At 43.8% G+C, this 23,079-nt stretch overlaps 1 protein-coding gene across 5 annotated transcripts in view; it reads left to right on the top strand.

Annotated features, from left to right (window-relative positions):
* MCF2L2 (MCF.2 cell line derived transforming sequence-like 2) overlaps positions 1-23,079 on the top strand; it is a 529,158-nt gene that overhangs the window by 365,251 nt on the left and 140,828 nt on the right. For all 5 annotated transcript variants that reach the window (XM_082251878.1, XM_082251880.1, XM_082251879.1 and 2 more), the window contains one exon: positions 2,024-2,090. In XM_082251878.1, the coding sequence (XP_082108004.1) occupies positions 2,024-2,090 (67 nt within the window). The remainder of the gene's footprint in view (positions 1-2,023; positions 2,091-23,079) is intronic.

Here is a 23,079-nt window from a genome sequence, read left to right as displayed (position 1 = left end):
GACAAGAACAAATTCCATAAAAATTATTTAGCACCACTAAATGATTCTTGGGGCAGTACTGGGAGGTGGATAGGGGTGGAGCCGAGAAACAGTGCTTGGAAGTGGGTAGGGCACAGAGACAAGGGGGGGCTCAGAAGGGGGGAATTCCTGCACCTATTGTCCGAGAAAAAAAGCCCTGGTTCTATTCAATATTGAGTTGCCCCCCCCCCCCCCCTGCAGCTATAACAGGTTCAACTCTAAGGGAAGGCTGTCCACAAGATTTAGGAGCGTGTCTATGGGAATGTTTGACCATTCTTCTAGAAGTGCATTTGTGAAGTTAGGCACTGATGTTGAAGAGAAGGCCTGACTCGCCGTATGCACTCAAATTCATCCCAAAGGTGTTCTCTTAGGTTATGGTCAGGCCAGTCAAGTTCCTCCACCCCACACTGGCTTATCCATGTCTTCATGGACCTTGCTTTGCGCACTGGTTCAAATCATTTGGTGGAGGGAAGATTAAGGTGTGGGGTTGCTTTTGAGCGGTTGGGCTTGGCCCCTTAGTTCCAGTGAAGAGAACTCTTAAGGCGTCAGCATACCAAGACATTTTGGACAATTTCATGCTCCCAAATTTGTGGGAACAGTTTGGGGTTTCCCCTTCCTGTTCCAACATGACTGCGCACCAGTGCGCAAAGCAAGTCCATACAGACATGGATGAGTGAGTTTGGGGTGGAGGAACTTGACTGGCCTCCACAGAGTCCTGACTTCAACCTGATAGAACACCTTTGGGATGAATTAGAGCTCAGACTTCAAGCCAAGCCTTCTTTCTAATATCAGTGCCTGACCTCACAAATGTGCTTCTGGAAGGATGGTCAAACATTCCCATAAACACACTCCTAAACTTTGTGGACAGTCTTCCCAGAAGAGTTGAAGCTGTTAAACTGCAAAAAGTGTAGCTGCTGACTTTTAAAAAGCGGTGAGCTCACCCCAGCCATCTTCCTCCCCTGTTCTCCCTCGGCAGCGCCATCATCTTCACTATGGGCACCTGGCTGTGACAGCTTGTGGCTTCACAGCCGGGTGCCCACTGCGCATGCGTGAGTCGTGCTGTGCATCCTGACTGGTGGATGCAGTCTTCTGGGACCTGTCAGTGTCCCAAAAAACTGCAGGGGGAGGGAGGAGAACTTCTGTTGAATAGAAGTGGAAGCAGGTACCTGTCAAAATCGGGTACCTGCTCCTCCCCGCTCCTCCTCTAATGCAGGAGATGTGTAACTGGCCAGATCATCAGGTAAAAACAGAGAGGAAAAAAAGAAAAAAAAAAAAAACAAATGCAGCCATGACATCTCATGCTTGGTAGGCTGCAATATATCCGATTTTTGGTTTTAATAAGGCTTTCAGTCAAACTATCCCCATAGCCACCTTCTACCCCCCCCCCCCCCTTACACATTTGGAAATCGTTTTTTATGGCCGGGTGAGGTGGAGAGCAAGAACTTGCTATTCCTAGTTTCCGTATTCCCTGTTGTCCCCATTGACCCACCCATGCTGCCTTTCGAAAAAACTGGGTGCTTGAGATCTGATGAGAATATTAAGCCTCCAGGAGACAGTAATGAAGTGTGATGTTACCAGCATCTCCAGGAAGTGGCATCCAAGATAGGTATTTTTTTAGGACCTGACACAGATATTACCATTACACAGCTCTACTTCCATGAATTGCATAAAGTTACTACAAGATGTCAGTTCATCATCTTTATCACTTTCCTGTCATATAAATCCAAACTATTAAAAATGTCAATTTGTATCTTAAATGTTTTCATTATTTTCTAACTTAAAATTGGAACAGAGCCCATGGAAATATTCCCGATCATTTGATTTTAGAGTCCACAAATGAATCTTATCCTTTGGTAAAAGTGGGATGGACATTTAAAACAACAAATTCATATCTTACACATTTTTTAATTGCATTTTTATTCATTTTAATTTTGATAGTATAAACATTGTTTTCTTTTCTGAGAAATCTTCTTCTAAATAATAAATATTCTTCTTGTGTTTACAGCCATATAATTAATGAGCTAATAGAAACAGAGCGTGTTTACGTTGAAGAGCTACAAAGTATACTAGAGGTAAGATCTACTATTATATTGTATCTGTCCCAATAAGCCTAGGTTTATACTGATGCTCTGTGATTTGAATACGTTTTGCAGTGTGTTCTGTGTTTGCTACCCCCTCTGCCAATCCTTCCACTGGCTTCCTCTAACCAAATTAATTCAATTCAAAATACTAACAACCAGTGCTGGGACAAGGTCATCCAGCGCCAAGGGCAAAAAAAGCCGAACTGTGCTCCCTCCCTTCCCTTAGGATTAGCAGTGATATCGTTGTCACTACTCCTGTCTGCCTTGTAACAGAAGCAAATGGCACAGGGCTCCCCCATCCTTGCAATAAACCATTGCACCTAGGGCAGACGTCCCTCCTGCCCACCCTTTGTTCTAAGCCCTGCTAACAACTTCCAAAGCCATTCACAAATCTGCAGCATTGGAACATTGGGAAGCTATGCACCTGGCATTTAATAAACATTTAAACAATAAATGGGTAAATGCTAATTTCATCCAGGGGTTAATGGAGAAGTATAAATACTTACCTTATTCCCCCAGCAGCTGGTGTTATTCTCCGCTCTCTGATCCCAGCATGTGGCTGGGCCTGGAAGTCTTCATCTAGAATGCAGGTGGTTGGTCTTGCATTGTAGGTTAAGAGCCTGTTACCAGTGGAACAGTGAAAGAAAGAAGCTTTGGGGGACCAGTCATTCAGCAAGGAATAAAGTATTTATATAAAAGTACTTGTACATATTTCAATTTAACCAATGCAGTGTGGGAGGGAGGGCAGTGCATAGTTATATTTTACAGCAGCCCGGAGTAAGGCTTTAAATAGTGGTTTACTAGCACGCTCCTTTGGCAGCATGCTTAGGTGTGCGCAGCCTATTGCATTAGTGTGTGCACCCCAAAGCTCAAACACACGTCTTTCTCTGCAGTCTCAGTTGCACTGAACAGTGAATGAATTGGATGTGCTCTGTGCTGAGTGGCTTCCTGTTCATTCACAAACGGAAGCATAGTATACACAATTTACTATGCTTCAGTTATGAATGAACACAGTGAGTGAGTGTTTTCACTGTGTTCATTTAGAAAAGGAAGGGGAGGGTAAATGACATATTTACTAGTCCCTTTCCCTGTTCTCCATTCTGAAACATCCCCTGCAGCACCTGGGGGAGAAGAAAGGAGGAAGCCAGGAGCACTGCAGGAGGAAGCTCAACACAGGGGGAAGCCTAGTCTGGAGGGGGTGGCAGCACCCCATGTAGTGATTAGCGTGTGCCCAGGCACACCTCCTTCGCACGCCTATGGCAGCATATCATCGGATTACATTGTGACACATATAAACACATTTCTTACAGTTTATTTGCTATATTTGCTGATATTCAGTCAGATACAGCACTGAAAACACTCATCTGACATCAACCTTATCATCAATCTTTAGTGATTTTTTATTGTAAAGACATTATAAAAATTCACGGTGAACTGATCAATGTTGAATTATCTCAGCTTGGAAGTCAGGGAAAAACATTTAGCTCAATTTGAGAAAATATCTTTTCATCTGACAGAATGGTAGGCATCAAATCTCTGTATGGAAGATCTCTCAAGGGACACCACCCTATGATTAAGGTAAAAAGTGTGCTGTCCTTGCAATTCCTGTAAGGCCAATGATAGACAAACAGTATGACACACAGTGCTCCTGTCAGCAAAAGTTATCACGTTTCTTGCCTCCTTCCAACTCTGCTTTGAAATGAGTACTGGATTTAATATCTCTAGAAACTGATCGTGTTCCCCATATCTTGTGTGATGAGGTTTTTTATTTCAGTGTAAAACCGATCAATTGTGAGACCCCATTTTGTTGATGCAGTTCAGCACAGATATAAGATGCATGATTAGACTTTTGCCATTAAAGTAATTGCCATCAAAACTGCGGGAAGAAAACAGTGATGTGAATTGTGCTATTGACTACAGATACAAAGATCCCCTCGTGTATTTGTGTGCTTTTTTAACATCTTTTTAACTACATCAAAACTTTCTAGTTTAGCACTTTCCTAGGTAGGGGCTAGGAAAAGCATATATGTGGCCCTGTCTTCTTATCAGTGGGGCTTGATCAGTCAGTTAGGCTGTCATGTGTTCCCAGGTGTGGTCTGTTGAGTCTGGGGAGTCTCCCCACTGTATCCAATGAGGGCTCTTGTTGGAGAGTGGAGTAAACCTGGCCAATAGCACACCAGGGCTTATATCTGTCTCAGTGGGCGGAGTTTGCCAGAATGCACCCTGGGACTGGGTGGAGCACGTGACAGTGTGTCTTTGGCGGGAAGCAGAGTCCCAGGAGGAAGCTGACGGCTGTCTCTCCTCCTGTCAGAGCAAGTGAGGAGCTGCTGGGCAGAAGTTTCCTGGAAAAACAGTGTTGTGAGTAATCGAAACTGCCCAGGGGTCTGCCTGAGAGAAGGTCAAAGGGATCCAGGAGCCAGCTACCCAGTAGTGGTGGCTTAGAAAGGGGGTGCCAGTGTCTAAGCCCTGAAGATTAGAGAGAGAAAGGGGGCGCCGGTGTGGGCCCTGAAGTGTTCAGCAGTGCAGCAGTGTATTCAAGTAGCTACTTCAGCAGGAGTGCTTAGGGGAGCTTGAAGAGGACTCTTTTAGTTAGGAAGCAGTCCCAAGTCAATTCAGCGTTAACAGGCATCTGGACAGCATTAACCAGAGTCAAGTCAGCGTTGATAGGCACTCAGCCAGCGTCAAGTCAGCGCCAAACAGCAGTATTCAAGTGTCTCGGCCAAACGAGCCTAGTTTAGTTCCAGGAGTATCCCATTCATCCCTTCTCCTATCCAAGTTACCAAATAAATACAAAGATACTGGACTGGTCATTGTCTCAGTGCTCACACTTGGAAAACATGCTTAAATGTGCTGTTGTTGCTAGCGGTAACCAAGGGGGACCCATATTCAGCCAAACGGCTAGGAATTGTGCTACACTATTGTAAATGCAGACACTGGGGGTTGATTTACTAAAACTGGAGAGTGCTAAATCTGGTGCAGCTCTGCGTAGAAACCAATCAGCTTCCAGGGATTTGTGTCAAAGCATAAAGTGATATTAAAGTCTATTTCTCTAGCGCTCATCGACAGACGTAGTCCTCGGTGATACACCACCTTCGGGTTATGTTACCTCCGCAGGAGCAGGACTAGACAGGAAATTAAAAAGCTCTGGCCACACCCTAGGGGCAGTCCCAGAGGGTATATCCTCTCTCTCTCTGCCTCAGCAAATAAGTTATTTTCTGTCTAGTTAGGAGTAAGGACCTAGACACCTTGCTGGGATCTTAGGTCCTGGCAAGAATTTTTTCTTAAAGGATTTTTTTAGACAGCTTTTTCTCCAGTGTTCCTGTGAGATCTTCAAGCAAGAAAGCTGAACTGGGCGACGGGCTGGATGTTGAGATCCGGTGGTCACCCCAGTTCAGCCTACGAGCGCGTGCAGGCCATAGCTCCGCGCTGGGTCGGCCGCGACAAAGTCCCATTAAAAGGACTGAACCCGCGAGTTAAACGTCTCGCTGAAACGCCAAAGACCATGAGTCACGGCGTTCGTATCGGTCGACAGCCCTCCCGCCCCGGTGGAGAGGGGTACTGTCAGGAGTTGGTGCCCGCCTGGTTCCGGTATGGTGAGTAGTATGTTCCCCCTTTTCCTCTGACGGGTTTTGTGGTGAACGCGGGCCCCTCTCGGTATGGTAAGAAAGAGTCCTTTCTATCCTATAACATGTCACAGATCCTCCTACTTTGAGTGTGATTTTTTGTGTACAAAAAGCCAGGAGGCTTGGTTTGGGAGCTAACAATCTATTGTATACATGTTTAAAAGATGTAATCTGTGGCATTCTGGGAATCTTATGGGTTAAGTATAAGCTACCTACCAGTCAGAAGCCACGGACATGTAGACTGCCTTCCAAATCAGATCTCCAGCTATTAGCAGGCCTCCCGAACGGCCATGCGGTCCGCCAGGGGCCGATACCGCCAACCACGCCATATCCCCAGGCAGAGACAGTGTTGTGTGCAGCACACCGACATTCAGCAGGCCGCCGCCATTTTTTCTTGCAGGATCGCACGAGCCGCCATTTTGGCGTAGCCTCGTGTCTCCAGCATGGGGGCGGCCATGTTTGAGGTGATCCTACACCTCGTGGAGCTTGGGGGAGGCGCCGGAAGGCGTGCAGAGGGGCGGAGCCGCCTCCTTTCTTCCTGGGCAGCCAGCCAAAAGACTTCCTGTTTGTCAAGACAGCGCTGTAAGCTGTTGCAGTTTAACTCTGAGCATCAAGTGGTGAGCCTGGGGGTCTATCTCTCTCTCTCTCGATCGATAGGGATCCCTAAGCAGGTAACACTAAGGGGCTTTTTTGTGGCGCTGGGGGTCAGAAAAAAAAAAAAAAAAGTTTTTTCTTTACTTTTGAATTATATTATCCAGGAAGTAACTGGAGTTATTATGGACCCTGCCACACATATTCCCCCACCTGTTTCCCTCGAGGGGGCCTCGGGACCCGCCGGTGCACAGAGTATAGAGTCATTTACAGCAATTTTGGAGTCTATGGTGGCTCGGGTGGAGGCGGCCTGTCAGGGACGGGGGTCAAGGAAGCGACCCCCGCCTACCCCTATACCATCTGACACCTCTGACTCAGATTCAGAGATGGTCACGGCAGTTGCAGGTTCCTCTGCAAGGGCTGTTATCCCAGGTAAAGCCCCCTCAGACAGTGAGGAGGACGCTTCTTCTCTTGCTATAATTCAGGAAGAAGCATTGGTGGACGCACTAGTTGTGGCAGTGCAAGAAACCTTAAAACTTGAGGCTTTACCGGCAGAGGCAACTGAAACAGAGAGGCCTTTTGGGACTAATAAGCCCATCAAGACGGCGAAGGCTTTTCCTGTACCTAAATGTTTTGGTAATCAGATTAAAGGAGAATGGGAGCATTCTAAACGTACCTTTACTATTTCCAAGCGTATTGCTAGACGCTATCCGTTTGAGGAATCCATCATTAAGAAATGGACGGTACCACCAGTCGTGGATCCGCCTATTTCCAGGCTGAATAAAGCCACGGTTATTCCAGTGGAGGACACTTCGTCCTTTAAGGATCCGGTGGATCGAAAGATAGAAGCAGAGTCCCGCACTATCTTTTCTCTGATAGGGTCAGCATTTAGACCAGTAATCGTTATTGGTCTAGTTTCCCAGACACTTACGGAATGGGCGAAGATGGTACGCCAAGATCTTAGGGGAAAAGATATTCCCCAGGAGACATCTGATTTGATGGAACAGATCATACAAGGGCTACGGTTTATCTGTGACGCAGCCTTGGACACTACTCCCCTATTAGGGCATGCATCTAAATTAGCAGTGATCCTCAGACGTGTGCTGTGGTTAAAATGCTGGTCAGCTGACCTAGGTTCCAAAAAGACCTTGACCAATCTCCCCTTTCAGGGGAATCGTCTATTTGGAGCCAACCTAGATGAAATCATTAAGGATGCCACTGGGGGCAAGAGCACTTTTTTGCCACAGGCTGCAAAAGCTAAGGGACCTCGCAACAAGCGAGGACCTTTCTTTACCGCCCATAAAGGGCGCCCGGCTGGTACTAGCGGGAAAGGCAAGACTCCTCCAGGAGGGTTCAAGAAGGGGACCAACCCAGCCAAACCCGAAGCAAAGGAGTACACAGCCTGAAGGTGCGCCCCCACCCGGTTTCAGGGTGGGGGGACGTTTTCACCGGTATTCAGGACATTAGATCGAGCATCAACCACTACTACCGGTGCGATTCTTCCCTTCCAACATTTAAGTACCACAGGAAGCGGTAGTTACCGTTCCCTGAAAAGATCTTTTCCTTTACCTTTTCCTAAGATTAGTCCCGATACCTCACAGGAATCGGATCTGGTTGACCAGATAGGCCAAGTAGCCTCTAGTCGGGTGACTTCGGTCCCTGAGGTTCAACCAGAAAAGATCACTTTTCCTGATAACTATCAGGTATCTGATAAATGTGTGGGAACAGAAAACGACCAGACTTTCTCGGATGGTCGGGGCCAGATAGCTCTAGGGACGCCTGGTTCAGATCCAATCAGCGCCAGTGGTCCTAGAAATTCTAGGCTGGCCTCCTCAAGCCGGCCTGGCCAACTTGGACATGTTAGTCGCAGACGTTCCGTGGGAACTTCGTCTCAGGGAGTGTCTGTGGTCTCAAGGACCAATTTACCTTCGTGCTTTACAGTCGCTGGTTTTAATGGCCTGGCCATTGAGACCCAAGTACTGAAGGACAGAGGTTTGTCTACTTCAGTCATTCCTACCCTTATTAAAGCAAGGAAAGCGACTTCCATCAAAGTCTATTATCACACATGGAAGACTTATATTGCGTGGTGCGAATCTTTAGGATTTCCTCCACGTACCTATTCGGTGACTCGAATATTGGCTTTTTTGCAACAAGGGGTTGAGCAGAAGCTAGCCTTGAGCACCATCAAGGGTCAAGTTTCAGCATTAGCAATCTTCTTTCAGAAGCCTTTAGCTACCAAATCCTTGGTGCGGAATTTCATCCAGGGGGTGCGGCACCTGGCTCCTCCAGTCCGCGCGCCCTTACCGCCCTGGGATCTTAATTTGGTTTTGTCGGTTCTACAGAAACCTCCTTTTGAAAACATCAGGGAGATTCCCTTGCTTACTCTATCCCAGAAGGTGGCCTTCTTGGTGGCTATTACTTCTGCTCGCAGGGTGTCAGAACTGGCTGCATTATCATGCCAGTCCCCATACCTAGTGATTCATAGGGATAAGGTAGTACTTCATCCTAAGCCATCTTTTCTTCCCAAGGTGGTTTCAGATTTTCATCTGAATGAAGATATTGTACTACCTTCCTTGTGTCCTCAGCCCAAGCATCATCGGGAACATGCGTTGCATTCCTTAGATGTGGTTCGGGCAATCAGGGTATACCTGAAAGCTACGGAATCATTCCGTAAGACGGATTCACTTTTTGTGATCACGGATGGCCCCAGAAAGGGTTTGCCTGCATCTGCCGCGACCATTGCCAAATGGATTAGACAAACGGTGGTACAGGCTTATTCTATTAAGGGTCAGAGTCCTCCGTTCCCTGTTAGGGCGCACTCCACTCGAGCGCTCAGTACTTCCTGGGCCTTTCGCCATCAGGCGTCAGTGGTCCAGGTATGTAAGGCGGCCACCTGGTCGTCGGTACATACCTTTACAAAATTCTATAAAATTGATGTGACGGCATCGGCGGATGCCTCATTTGGCCGCAAGGTTTTGCAGGCCGCAATTTGAGGAGACCGGTGGTCTACCTCGAGGGTTTTTTTCTGTTTGAAAAAAAAAAAAAAAAAAAAATTGTTCTCTTTTTTTTGGTTGAGTCTCATCATTAAGGATGAGCATTGTAAACTTCTAGTTGGCACCGGTTGGGCCTTCTAGATTGGGATTTGATTTCCATTTTCCCACCCCTCAGTTGTGATACTGCTCTGGGACGTCCCGAAGGTGGTGTATCACCGAGGACTACGTCTGTCGATGAGCGCTAGAGAAAAATGGATTTTTGTAAAATCTTACCGTAAAATCCTTTTCTCTTAGCTCATCGACAGACGTAGTCCCCGCCCCTCTGTTTTGGAGTTGGGTTGGGTTAAATTCTCTAAGCACTGCTTTTTCACATAACTGATTTGCTGAGGCAGAGAGAGAGAGGATATACCCTCTGGGACTGCCCCTAGGGTGTGGCCAGAGCTTTTTAATTTCCTGTCTAGTCCTGCTCCTGCGGAGGTAACATAACCCGAAGGTGGTGTATCACCGAGGACTACGTCTGTCGATGAGCTAAGAGAAAAGGATTTTACGGTAAGATTTTACAAAAATCCATTTTTTTTTTTCTTTAAAAATAACAACCATTATTCTTCCCTGCTCTGTGTAGTGATTTTGCAGATCCTTCTCTTCTTGGGTCTCTTGCTGGGTCTCTTGGCCCTTCCCTCCTGTCGAGTGCCCCCACAGCAAGCAGCTTGCTATGAGGGCATCCGAGCCAAGCCGCTGCTCTCTGTGTCCATTCAGAGACAGAGCCGCGGTTCGGGCCTGCCCCCTCTCTCTCCTGATTGGCTAACTGGCTTTGATTGACAGCAGTGGAAGCCAATGGCGCCGCTGTTGAGCCAATCAGGAGGGAGAATTGTGGATGGCTAAGACACTCATGGACATCGCTGGACAGAGATGGACATCTGGTAAGTGTTATGAGGGCTGCTGCACACAGAAGGTTTTTAATCTTAATGCAAAGAATGTGTTAAGATAAAAACCTTCTGACTTTACAACCCCTTAAAGTGTAAATTCGATCCAAAAATCCCTAATATGTAATAATTTAAATTTAAACTAGTTTTGGCTACATGAAAATCAGGGGGAAGAATCTCCAACAGCCGAGGCCCTCATGCACATAGTTGGTTTCAGATGGGGCTCAGGTAAGTATTAGGGGGGATAAAAGGGGGGGGCCTGCTGCACACAGAATGTGTTTTTATATTAGTGCATTAAGATAAAAAAAAAAAACTTGTGCAGAAAGATTATCCGTACACCGGTAGTTGCTCTTAAAAAATCTTCATCTTTATTCAGGAACCACAGAACACAACTGCTGATAAGATCAGTTGATGTGTTTCAACCTATAAGGCCTTAGTCATAACTACATTTAGACACAAAACTTTGAAATATATAGTGACTCTACATATTACAGGCTCCACCCATTCATTGTCCTAATTGATTGCAGACAATTAGCCAAAGTTAGAATCAATTGTAGTATATACTAAGGAGATCCATGTATATGCCACCTAATAGTCACAAACTACACAATGATAGTATACATAGATAAAAATGTTTAAAAAAGTTATAAAGAGAACAAGAGGGAGGAGAGACACTGGAGAGAGACAGTTTAATGTATGTGCAGATCTAGATCCCATCCCAGGTTTAACCCCCCCCCGAGGTGACCTAGAATTTAGTCTAAAAATCCACCTTGCCTCTCTTCCTAGTAACCGTCTCTCCCTATTGCCTTCTCTAGGTGAGTGAGACAGCCATTTTATTCCTCTAAAACAAATTGAGGAAAGATCACCCTGATGGCATTCCCTAAAGTGACCTGTAGCACTGGAAATATTTCTAACATTTAAGGTATTTGTGTCACAATAGTGTTCCTCTATTCTGGTTCTCAGGGGACGTGTGGTGCAGCCTACATATTGTAGGTCACATAATGTACAAATAATCAGACTACTAAATTTGTGCCACAGTTAACATATTGTTGTATGGTAAACTCCGCACCCGTAGCCGTTTTGTCCGGCACACTCAAATGACTGTACCGACAAGTCTTAATTTTACAAGGATAGTTTACAGGATGTACCAGGCAGGTGGGTTGGCATTGCATAGAGGAAAACAAATCTTCTGCCTTTAGAATCACTTTAATTGAACAAGCTGACATTTGAAGCTGATTGGTTTCTATGCAGCACTTCACCAGATTTTGCACTCTTTAGTTTTGGAGGTAGTTTTAGGCCTCATACACACTGGATGCTTTGGCCATCTCTCCTAGGCAGAAAAACGCTTGTAAAGACGTGTAATGCATTTAGGTGCATTAAGAAAATGGGAGTTCATTTATTTCAATGAACAGAATAATAATTTATTCTGGCTACTGAAATGAATTAAGCACTAAACACACTTAGTGTTAATATGCATTTAGACTAGGGATCGACCGATTATCGGCAAAGCCGATATATCGTGGGCCGATATGCACTTTCCCCGATATATCGGAATCGGCCACCAAGGTGACCGATATTGCTGATATTTCGGAAAAGTGCTTGTACCAGAGTGATGCCTAAAGCTAGAGTCTATAGCCGACGGTCAGCTGTCTTGTAATGACAACCGATGCGGCTGAGAAAAAACGATATTGGTCGATCACTAATTTAGACGTGTTTACACACATTTAACACTTTTTCTGCAAAAGCACTGCTGATCCTGGATTGCAGTTTTTTTCTGCCTCCAAAACACCCATGCCTCTAAAATCCTCTAAATGACTATGGGGGTTATTTACTAAAGGCAAATCCACTATGTGCTACAAGTGGAAGTGTAGTCACTGTCGATCTGAGGGGGACATGCAAGGACAATAAAAAACAGCATTTTTGCTTGCAAATGATTGGATGATAGAAATCAGCAGAGTTTCCCCTAATTTCACATCTTCCCCTCAGATCTACAGCGACTGCACTTCCAAGTGCACTTGTAGTGCACAATGGATTAGCCCTTAGTAAAATCAACCCCTATGCATGCATGGACACATAGGCTAACATGCAGGGGTGTTTCGAGGAAGAAAAAAAATGCCAGATGCCCTTAAGAGCAACATAAAAAACCTTCAGTGTGCATGAGGCCTTAGATTAGTTGTAAACCCTTACATATACCCAATAAAGTGACTGGCCTCCGATGATACACAGAGATGCAAAAAGTTCTCCTATATTAGTTATACCTGTCTATCTGCAGCCCTTTCTTCTCTAGAGCCATTTAAAGTGCTGAATTTTAAATTTTTTTGAGAGTTCATAAAAAAGGGGGCTGAAGTTCCACTCTGTTGTCAATCATTTGGAGGTCTTTCCCCTGTCACCATTTTTCTCTTGGTGTCAGAAAAACCTGTCAGAAATGATTTATGCTGATAGCAGAGGAACAAAGCAGCAGACAAATGTGACACATAAGGCCCGTACACACGTAGCGATTGTCGGCCGTAAATATTCGGCCGCTGAACGATCGGCTGATTGTCGGCTTGTTAGTATGATGCTTCCGACAACCGACTGCGACTTTTTCGGCCGAACAGAATCGGGTGTGCAGGCTATAAAATTTTTGTTGGCCGTCACCAGAATGGCCGATTGTTCGCCAGTCAGTACAGAATTCGGCCGACTAACAGCAGATGAGCAAGACTGGGCATGCTCAGAGAAGAAAAAACACACGGGAAGTTAACCATCACATGGCATCACTTCTGCAGTCGGCTGTTGTCTGTTGTTGGCTGTCAAAATTCGTGTGCAGTCTATAGCACTTTTCAACCGACAGGACAGCACCGGACAAAAAACTGCCGATCGTTCGGCCGAAATTCGGTACGTGTGTACGGGGCTTTAGTGCTTAAACTGAGACAAGTACACACTATAGATATTCTTTATTCATATTTCATGTCTGAGGTTTACAACCACTGTAAATATTGATTGGCCACGTGATCACACAAGGAATAACCATAGCTTGCAGTTTACTAAACCATTGCTAAATGCAGTAATGCAACACATAAATGTCTCTGTGGCTCAGTCAGGGTGATATGTGGTTGCATAGCATAGTCAAGACTCTATAAAAACACTACTTCAGTAAAATAGAACATGGCTAAGCCTATTTGTGATTATCCTCGTAAACAGATTTCCTCCTAGTGAAGTCCAGGCTAACTTTGGTAACACAGGCAAACAGCTGGGAGGATCCAAGGACAAAAGAGCCACCCCGTTGGGAATGAGGGGCTCCCCACAGCAGTGTCAGATCCCAACTGCTACCAGGAATATGCGACAAACACCAGGTCACTAACCTGCTCTGTCACTAGTAGGTGATGATGGCACTCTTAGCCTCACCCTGCATAAAGATTTTCTAGCCTGCTACACAACAACCTAAGTGCCAGCAGACTGAGAGTGATGATTGATGGGGTGGAGCACTCAACCCTTTACATACACAAAATAGCTGCCACTATGTGTTTTTTACAGCGACATGCATAATTCAAACTTCTGACAAGTGTCTGTAAGACACCAGACATGGATATAATCGAGGGAAAAATATAATAACTCTCTTCAAAGCAACATAAATTCTTTAATGAATGAGGAAAAACCGTGCAGGCAAAAATATTTACAGAAAAAAGATATTACACAATATAGACACTGCAACAGCGAGAAAAAAAAAGAGGTGTTTTCTGGTTTGTGATTGCAGAGTCCAGCTCAGTGTAGCAAACTTCCAATCTGGTGTATGACATTGGCTTCAGAAGAATTCTCGGCAAATGTGAATCATTTTCATAGAAAAAAGGGAACACACAAGCTGCAGTTGCAACAGTTTTTTGTAGCTTGGGAAGGATGTTTGCAGAAATAACCTATTCAGTCAAAGCATTGTAAATCCATATATGTAGCTAGTGTGTGTATATATATATATATATATATATATATATATATATATATATATATAATCTGTGTAATTTCATAAATAATTTATATATATGTTCATGCATCAAAACCTAAAATAATATACAGCTGCATCTCATAAAATTAGCATATCATCAAAAAGTTAATTTATTTCAGTAATTCAATTCAAAAAATGAAACTCATTTATTATGTAAATGCATTACACACGGAGTGATGTATTGTAAGCATTTCTTTCTTTTAATTTTGATGATTATGGCTTACAGCTAGTGAAAACCACAAATTTTGTATCTCAGAAAATTAGAATACCTATTACATAAGAAAAAGGATTTTTAATACAGAAATGTTGACTTACTGAAAAAAATGCCATAAACTTTAAAATTAAAAGAAGGAAATGCTTAAAATATAACACCTCTGTGGGTAACACATCTATATAATATAGGAGTTACATGTTTTTTAATTAAATTACTGAAATAAATTCAGTTTTTGAGGATATTCTAATTTTACGAGATGCACCTGTATATGTGAAGTTCAAAAAACTGATCAAAGCCCAAACATATATAGTATATAAACTTTCATCTTCATCCACCACCAAAGTTTGCCAACAAAACACCAATCAGTGCCAGCACCCATAAGAAAGTAGCTTACCCTCTCTTTTGACCCATAGACTCTGGAATGTCAAAAACGCTCAAACAGATCCACCCAGGATTCTGCAGTATATGATTGCACTTTTTACTCAGTTTCTAACAGCATTGCAATTTCTCATAAGCAGGCATCCAATGTATGTATACGAAGAAGTAACAGAAAAACTCACAATAGTAAAATACTAAGAGAAACTAAAAAGAGTTTGCACCCAGAAAATAATAAATTAAAGTGCATAAAATGTGTAAATTAATAATTCCTCTGAATTTAGCTGGATTAAAACTAGAGCTATATAATCAAAACACAGATTAAAACGGATTTCTTTAATAAACCATGCTGGTCTAAACCTTCATGTATAAAATATTTAAAGGGTCCTTTCACATGGTCTGCATCCGCCGATGGACTCTGTTCTGCTCAGTGGGGATCGATCCACCGATCCCCGCTGAGCAGGCGGATGGCAGCTCTGTCTCCACTCTGTGTGCCTAGATGGAGCTGTCAGATCCCCGCTGTCCTCTATGGGGGAATCGGATGAGAATGGACCGCCTGTCCGTTCTCATCCGATCCCATCCGCTGGACTGATGGAAAATAGGGTTTCCACCCCTCCGGATTTCACGGATAGGATCGGAAGCGGATAGCAGTGAGTGTCAGCGGAGATGTCTCCGCTGACATTCGCTGCCCCATAGGGATGCATGGGGCATCCGATCAAGTCCGCCTGAAAAACTGACAGGCGGATCTGATCGGATCGTTTGTGTGAAAGGACCCTAAGACATGCTATATAACATTTAGGCTGGACATACATGTTCAACGTTCGTGTACAATTTTCCTATAGATTTACCTTTAACTATGTAGTGCAAGGGCCTGCCTAATTGGATACAATTGAAAGTTGTTTAGAGTAGACCTCATATTATATGGTTTTTGATAATTCTAAAGGAAAATTGTACTAGAATATCGAACATGTATGGCCAGCCTAAGGCTAAGTAAACAGTGACTAAATTTAACCACTTGTCTACCAGGCACTTTCACCCCCTTCCTGCCCAGGCCAATTTTCAGCTTTCAGCGCTCTCACGCTTTGAATGACAATTGCGCGGTCATGCTACACTATACCCATATGAAATTTTTATCCTTTTTTTTCACACAAATAGAGCTTTCTTTTGGTGGTATTTAATCATCTCTGGGTTTTTTTTATTCCTTACAAAAAAAAAGAAAAAAGACAGAACATTTTGAAAAAAAAAAGTTTTTCTTATTTTCTGCGAGTAAATTTTGAAAATAAATAAAATTTTCTCCTTCGCTGTTGTGCGCAGATGAGGTGGCACTGATGGGCACTGATAGGCTGCACTGATGGGCACTGATGAGGTGGCACTTATGGGCACTGATGAGGTGGCACTTATGGCCACTGATGAGATGGCACTGGTGAGGAGGTACTAATATGCCGCACTGATGAGCACTGATAGGTGGCACTGATAGGCAGCACTGATGAGCACTGATAGGCGGCACTGATGAGCACTTAGAGGTGGCACTGCTGGGCACTGAGAGGTGGCACTGCTGGGCACTGAGAGGCGGCACTGATGGGCACTGAGAGGCGGCACTGATGGGCACTGATGGGTGGCACTGACGGACACTGACGGGTAGCACTGATGAGCACTGATGGGCGGCACTGATGAGCACTGACCATCAGTGCCCAAACTCAGTGCCCATAGTGCTGCTAGTCAGTGCCCATCAGTGCCTAGATGAGCAGGCACTGATGGGCACTGACTGGCAGCACTATGGCCACTGATTGTGGGCACTGATGGGGGGGCACTGATGGCGGGCACTGTGGGCACTTGTGTTATTTTATTTACCTCTTTTGTAATCTGGGCACTGGTGATCAGTGCCCTGATTACATTTTTCTTTGTCCCCTAAGCGCTGATCGGCTCTGCTCCTTCCTCACACGCAGTCTCTGTGTGAGGAAGGAGAGCTGGCGATGAGAGATGATCTCATATGTTTACATATGAGGTCATCTCTCATTGCATGGTCCGATCACGTGGTAAATGGCCGCTGTGATTGGCCATTTACCACGATCTGTGATTGGCTGTGTCCAAGGGACACGGCCAACACAGATTTTCCCCGATGCGTGCTCGCGGGAGCGTGCAGGGAGCCTGTTACTGGGAGGCCGTTTAAAGACGGCCTCCTGGAAATTAGAGCCCGCGCTGTAGCCGTCTTTCAGCTATAGCGCGGGCCGGAAGTAGTTAAGTAAAAATCCACAGATAAAAAAGCACTCATGCAGGTGTAAACAAAACAGGTGCTCCACTTCTCAATGCCACTGGAGGCATTACACTTGCTGAAGGTTATTGCTGAATCTTACTAGGGATTTTTGCTATGTTTCTGGGAGTTTTCCTTGCCCTGACAGTTGCTGAGGTTTATCATTCCTGGCCCTGATACTTTCTGGGTGTTACTGCTGGCCCTGCCACATGCTGGGGGTTATCATTACTGCCACTGACACCAATGCTAAGGGTTCCTTTTGCTGCTTGGTAATAAACTTTCAGCTTCTGAGACTTAAAGTGGTAGTAAAGTTGTAAATGAAAAACAAAAAACTTTTCCTATGCGAGTTAATGTCATAATGTGCCAGTATGCACTGGATTCTAGCATATTATGAAAGACTTACCTACAAACAAAGCCCTCCAGCGGTTTTCTGTCACTGCTGCCAGGGCATCCATCTTCACCCGGTCTTCCTTCTGGGTTTGTGGACTCCAGCTGTTTGAATGGCTGAGCCGAGCTGACATCACTCACGCGCATGCATGCAGGAGCCACGATCATGGCACGGCATTCTGAACGGATGGCACCTGTCCATTCAGATTGCAGTATGCATGTACTGGTGACAACACAGACTGCTACAAATGGGAATATCTCCTAAACCATTCATGCTTAGGAGATATTTCTTGTACCTACAGGTAAGATTTATTATTAGCTTACCTGGAGGTACTAGTGATTAAGTGGTGTTTACTACCACATTCAACAGAAAGTTATTTTTAAAAGGTTTTCTCTTTCTCAAAAAGTAGTGCTTGAGTATACGCATGTGCTCATTATCTGCCTGTAGTTAGCCACACATGGCTAGAATTATCTCAATCAGCCTGGGAACTGAATGAGAGAAAATGAATAGCTTCTTCCATCTATGCTAAAAAGCATTAATGAAGGAAGTTGCACCACCGGCTCTTCTATTGCAGCAGCACAGTACCTGGAGCTGCTTGAATACCTGAACAATGCAGTGCTTCAGATTGGATGCAGTCACTGTTCAGCTGACAGCTTTCCACCCAGGGAAAGCTCACTAATACATAACTCCAAACTGTCCCTGATTTCGAGGGACTGTCCCTGATTTGGAACAAAGTTCCTCTGTGTCTTTTTTTCTCATCACTTGTTCCTCATTTTGGTCTGATCTATATAGTTGTATGTAAAACGCACTATTTATCTTTCAAAAAGTGTTTCCCAGAGATAAACCTTTTATCCAAATTCTAAATTGATGCATTTGTAAATGTCAAAAGCCAGTATAAAGGAACAGTAGTGGTAAAAAAAAAAAGCAGCTGTGGGTTTAACTCCATTTTTTTGTATAATTCTCCTTTAGGGGGTCTGGCGGGAGGGGGGGGGGGGGTGTTTTATGCCTGCATACTGTTGATAACAGGTGTCCCTTATTCCCATCACAGAAAGATGGGAGGTATGCTAATGTGGTAATATATACACACATATGTATCAAAATAGCTGTGAATCACAGAACGCACTGATCACTCATTAGAGGTGAATCTCCAAAAGCGAACTGGCTGCATTTTCTATACGTTCTGACTCATGCCCATGTATATCCTAGTAAAGTGTTAGTCATCGGAGCAGGGGGAGTGTATTGTAAGATATTCCTAAACTGAACTGTTGTTGTCAAAGTTGCAAGCAACAGAAGTCTATTTTGTTTGGCACTTTTGCACATTATAGCTAGCTGTACATTGCAATGGAAAAGTTATTTTAGTGACAATAACAAGCAACAGAAAATAGAGATGGGGAAAAAAAATGGTATCCTTACATATTTATTAGATGGGTACCACATCCTCTAATGAATAACAATGTAAATAAATCCCCCCAAATATGACTAATAGGACTTTCACAGTACCACAGTCAATTTAACTATAAAATATATCAAAAGTTTATTTGTACACTTTATTTATACACTTATTCCACTTAATAGAGCACTATGGTGCTACGATGAATTACCAACAAAGTTGAAATCACATCAGTTAATTGGTACGACGTTACAAATTTGCTCACAACTATGCTTCCAGAATTCTTTATCTACATATGATTCGCCATTACTGCCAATTTTGGGGAACCCAAAATTTCCCATAGGCATGGAGGCACAATCTTTTAGATCTCTCAGTATGACAGGTCATTTCCAAGCCGTACATTTCTTAAGGGAAGATAAATGGCCTTCTCTGGAGACATTAATGAATGAGATGGATGTTTTTAGACTTCCCTTCTGGAACGCACTTCAATTATCACATTTTCTTCGCTCAATCCCTAACCCTCAGAATTATAACCGTCAATTGACAACCTTTGAAAGATACTGCTCAGATACAGGAAATATTTATCACGTGATATCCAAAGTATATGATCTGATAAATACACCTGAAAGGCAATATCAATTATCTTATTTTGACAAATGGGAGAGGGAGTTGTCTCGTGCCTTCTCACCGGAGCAGCGTCAGAGTATGACCAACCTTGTCCATAAATCCTCTATATGTACTAAATATCAAGAAACAAATTTTAAAATATTGGCAAGGTGGTATTACACTCCATATAAATTACATAAAATCTCGATTAATAACTCGGATCGATGCTGGCGCTGCTCGGTAGAAGAGGGCACGTTAATCCATATTTTTTGGTCTTGCCCCAAATTGACGGACTTTTGGAAAAAGGTTAGAGCGATCATGCAAAAGTTTACAGAAGTTGAGATTCCGGAAGATCCGGCTTTTTTTCTTCTACAACTAAATAACTCCTCAATGAGGAAATATAGAGAATCGGTAATATGTCATCTTGCAAATGCGGCCAGACTTTGTATACCCCTTAACTGGAAAAAACAAACATCTCCAACAATAGCAGGTTGGGTTCGGAAAATAGAGGATATAAACAAAATGCAGGATTTAGTAATGACAGCTCGACATAAGAGGGAAAAATATATAGCGACGTGGGGAGCATGGAATCTATTTATCTTATCGAGAGAAGGTATAGCACTACTAGATTGAAAAATGTAATGGAAGTATGATGTAAGCGTTGAGTATCTTTCTTTGGGTAGAGGTAACATTTGCCCACCAGGAAATGGAAGGGATCAATATCCTTCCAACCCCCCCTCCCCAACTTTTTTTTTCCCCTTTCCCCTCTTTCCTTCCCCTCTGTTTTTTTTTGGGGGGGTTTTGAGGGTTGTTTATGTAGGTATAAAAGAAGGAAAATTGGGGTGGGAAGAGACTACTATGTGTAGCTTTATCATGAAGACAATGTGGCTGTATAGGAATAGAAGTAGGGTACTGCAGATAAATTGGGATAAGAGATTGTGATTGCTATATATTTGTATTAAAAATGATGTAAGAACCCTACTTTTTCCTACATTGTTAAATTACATGATTATAATGTATACTTTTGTTGTACAGACTTATCTCAAACCCTTAATAAAAAATGTATAAGTGAAAAAAAACAAAAGTTTATTTGTTCAAACTCAATTAGGCCCCTTTCAGATGGATCGGATCTGTCCAAGCGGAATCCCCACTAAGCAGGCAGATGACAGGTCCATGTCTGCTCCGCTATGCAGAGCGGACATGGACACAGCCCGCTCTCCTCTATAGGGTTGTCGCATGGAAATGGACTGCACGTCCATTTCCATCCGATTGTCATCAAATCCGATCCACTGGACGGATGGCGAACATATTGCTATATGTCAATTTTTAGCAGATTTTAGCAGATCGGATGCCTGGCGGGTGTCAGCGGACAATCCGCCACCCCATAGAGATCAATGGGTGGTCCGATCAGGTATGCCTGAAAAGCTGACAGGTGGACCGATCCGTCTGCTGGTGTGAAAGCGGCCTTAAAATCACATATTAAAACATTCTATGCACATTTTCTTGCCATCACAGTATATTCATGCACAGATGTCCTCCACTTTCTACACAAATAATTCTAGTCATTAATTACAGTCACAGAAGTGATGAATGAAATTTACACGTAATTGTTATATCATTATATTATAGAATGTCTTTCAAAGTCATTTTTAACAAAACAGGAACTTTTCTATAAGTAACGTTCTGTAAATAAGATTGCTTGCGTGACATCATTTCAATGTAGCCAACTGCCAGCTGTTCCATGTAGATGCCGATTCTTCTGCCTCCCCCTCCCCAACTACACTGTTATGCTGGGAGCCAGAGCAGCCTGTGTAAAAAGCACTGTGACTGTGTGTGAGACTTTTCCTCACCACTCACCCCTCTCCTTCTGACAGCAGAGCCAAGGACCAATCAGGGAGCAGGAGAGCTAGCCAAGCAACCTTATAGGCTGTAATGCAGAGTGCTTGGATCATGGGAGATGTAATCCAAAATGGCGTCTCTATAATGCAGGAATTTAAATTCTGAACTACAAAAACAGATAGGCTCTGAGATACAGGAGGAGCTGGAGGAGGACAATGGGCTGCTGCATTGCTCACTCTGAGAGACTTCTGCACTCTGGAGGATATCTTCAGAACTACAGATCCCAATAGACTGGGAGACACCAGGAGGAGAGTGGATCTTTTTACTATATTAGCCAGGAAAGTCTGTGGCTTTGGGCACCCAGGATCCTGAGGAGTATGAACCTCTGTCAGTCTGCTTCTCTCACCCAGGAGCCAGTTAGTTAGAGAGAGGAACTTGACATCAGACTGGTGAAGGAAGCGGATGTCTAGGCTAGAGTCCACAGGCACTCACCTTCCAGTGCAGCCTGAGCAGCAGCAACTTCAGCCAAACAGATGTGGTTCACTGGTCTTAAGCCATCGATCCATGAGGGACCTCTCCCCTGCTGGTTCACACAGCTGAAATGCAGGATTTGTGAGAGGGTTGCCAACCCACCAAACCCTCTGCACCACAAAACCAAGCAAGGCTCTATCTAACACAGTTGCCATCCAGTTCCTCAGACACTACTATAGTTATGTAGCCTCCCACTGAGCAGTGCCACATCCCCTGTTCTGGATTACCCTATTAGCTCAGATCCATTTAACTCCTCCCTGCACTTGTTGCTTTCCCTTTTCAATACTATTAAGCCTTATTTAATTTATTCATGCCTGAGCTCCTCTTCCTCAAGTCCCTTCTTGAACTGGGAGTATCTGGAGGCCACTCAGTATCACCATTAGTGCACCATTGAAAGAGCCCCAACCGCACCGGCAGAAATAACTTATTTTTCTTCCTTTTTTGGAGAATATTGCTCCCTGTTTCATAGTATTTAACTTTCTCCAGGCAGACTTGGACCTAGCAAAGTCACTCCAGGGCCTAAGGCAGCATAGCCTTCAGGGAGGGATCATAATAACAAGTAACAGCAGCAAATGTAAGATTATGCAACCCATCTCAAGGTGAGGGGTTAAAGTGCAATCAATCTGAGCCTCAATAGCAGGTGAACCAACCATATATCAGAATATGAACATAAGAAAGAGAGGAAAGGGGAAAGAAGAGAAGGAGCAGTCTAAAGAGGCTGAGGAGAAGATAGAGAAGAAAGTAGAAAGAGAGAAAGAAAAGGAGGGAGGGAGGGATTGGGGAAGAGGGGAGTCTGGAAACAATCACACTTCCTGTGAGCTGAGTGTGGATGGAGCTAGTGTGGTTTACAAACCCGATTCCAAAAAAGTTGGGACACTGTACAAATTGTGAGTAAAAAAGGAATGGACTAATTTACAAATCTCATAAACTTACTGTATATTTTATTCTCAATATAATATAGATAACATATCAAATGTTGAAAGTGAGACATTTTGAAATGTCATGCCAAATATTTGCTCATTTTGGATTTCATGAGAGCTACACATTCCAAAAAAGTTGGGACAGGTAGCAATAAGAGGCCGGAAAAATTAAATGTACATATAAGGAACAGCTGGAGGACCATTTGCAACTTATTAGGTCAATTGGCAAAATTATTGGGTATAAAAAGAGCCTCTCAGAGTGGCAGTGTCTCTCAGAAGTCAAGATGGGCAGAGGATCACCAATTCCCCCAATGCTGCGGTGAAAAATAGTGGAGCAATATCAGAAAGGAGTTTCTCAGA

This window comes from Pelophylax lessonae (assembly GCF_965119305.1).
Source record: "Pelophylax lessonae genome assembly, chromosome: 3".
Classification (NCBI taxonomy): Eukaryota; Metazoa; Chordata; class Amphibia; order Anura; family Ranidae; genus Pelophylax; species Pelophylax lessonae.
The sequence above is the reverse complement of the archived record's forward strand: the minus strand, read 5'-3'. Positions and strand labels throughout refer to the sequence as shown.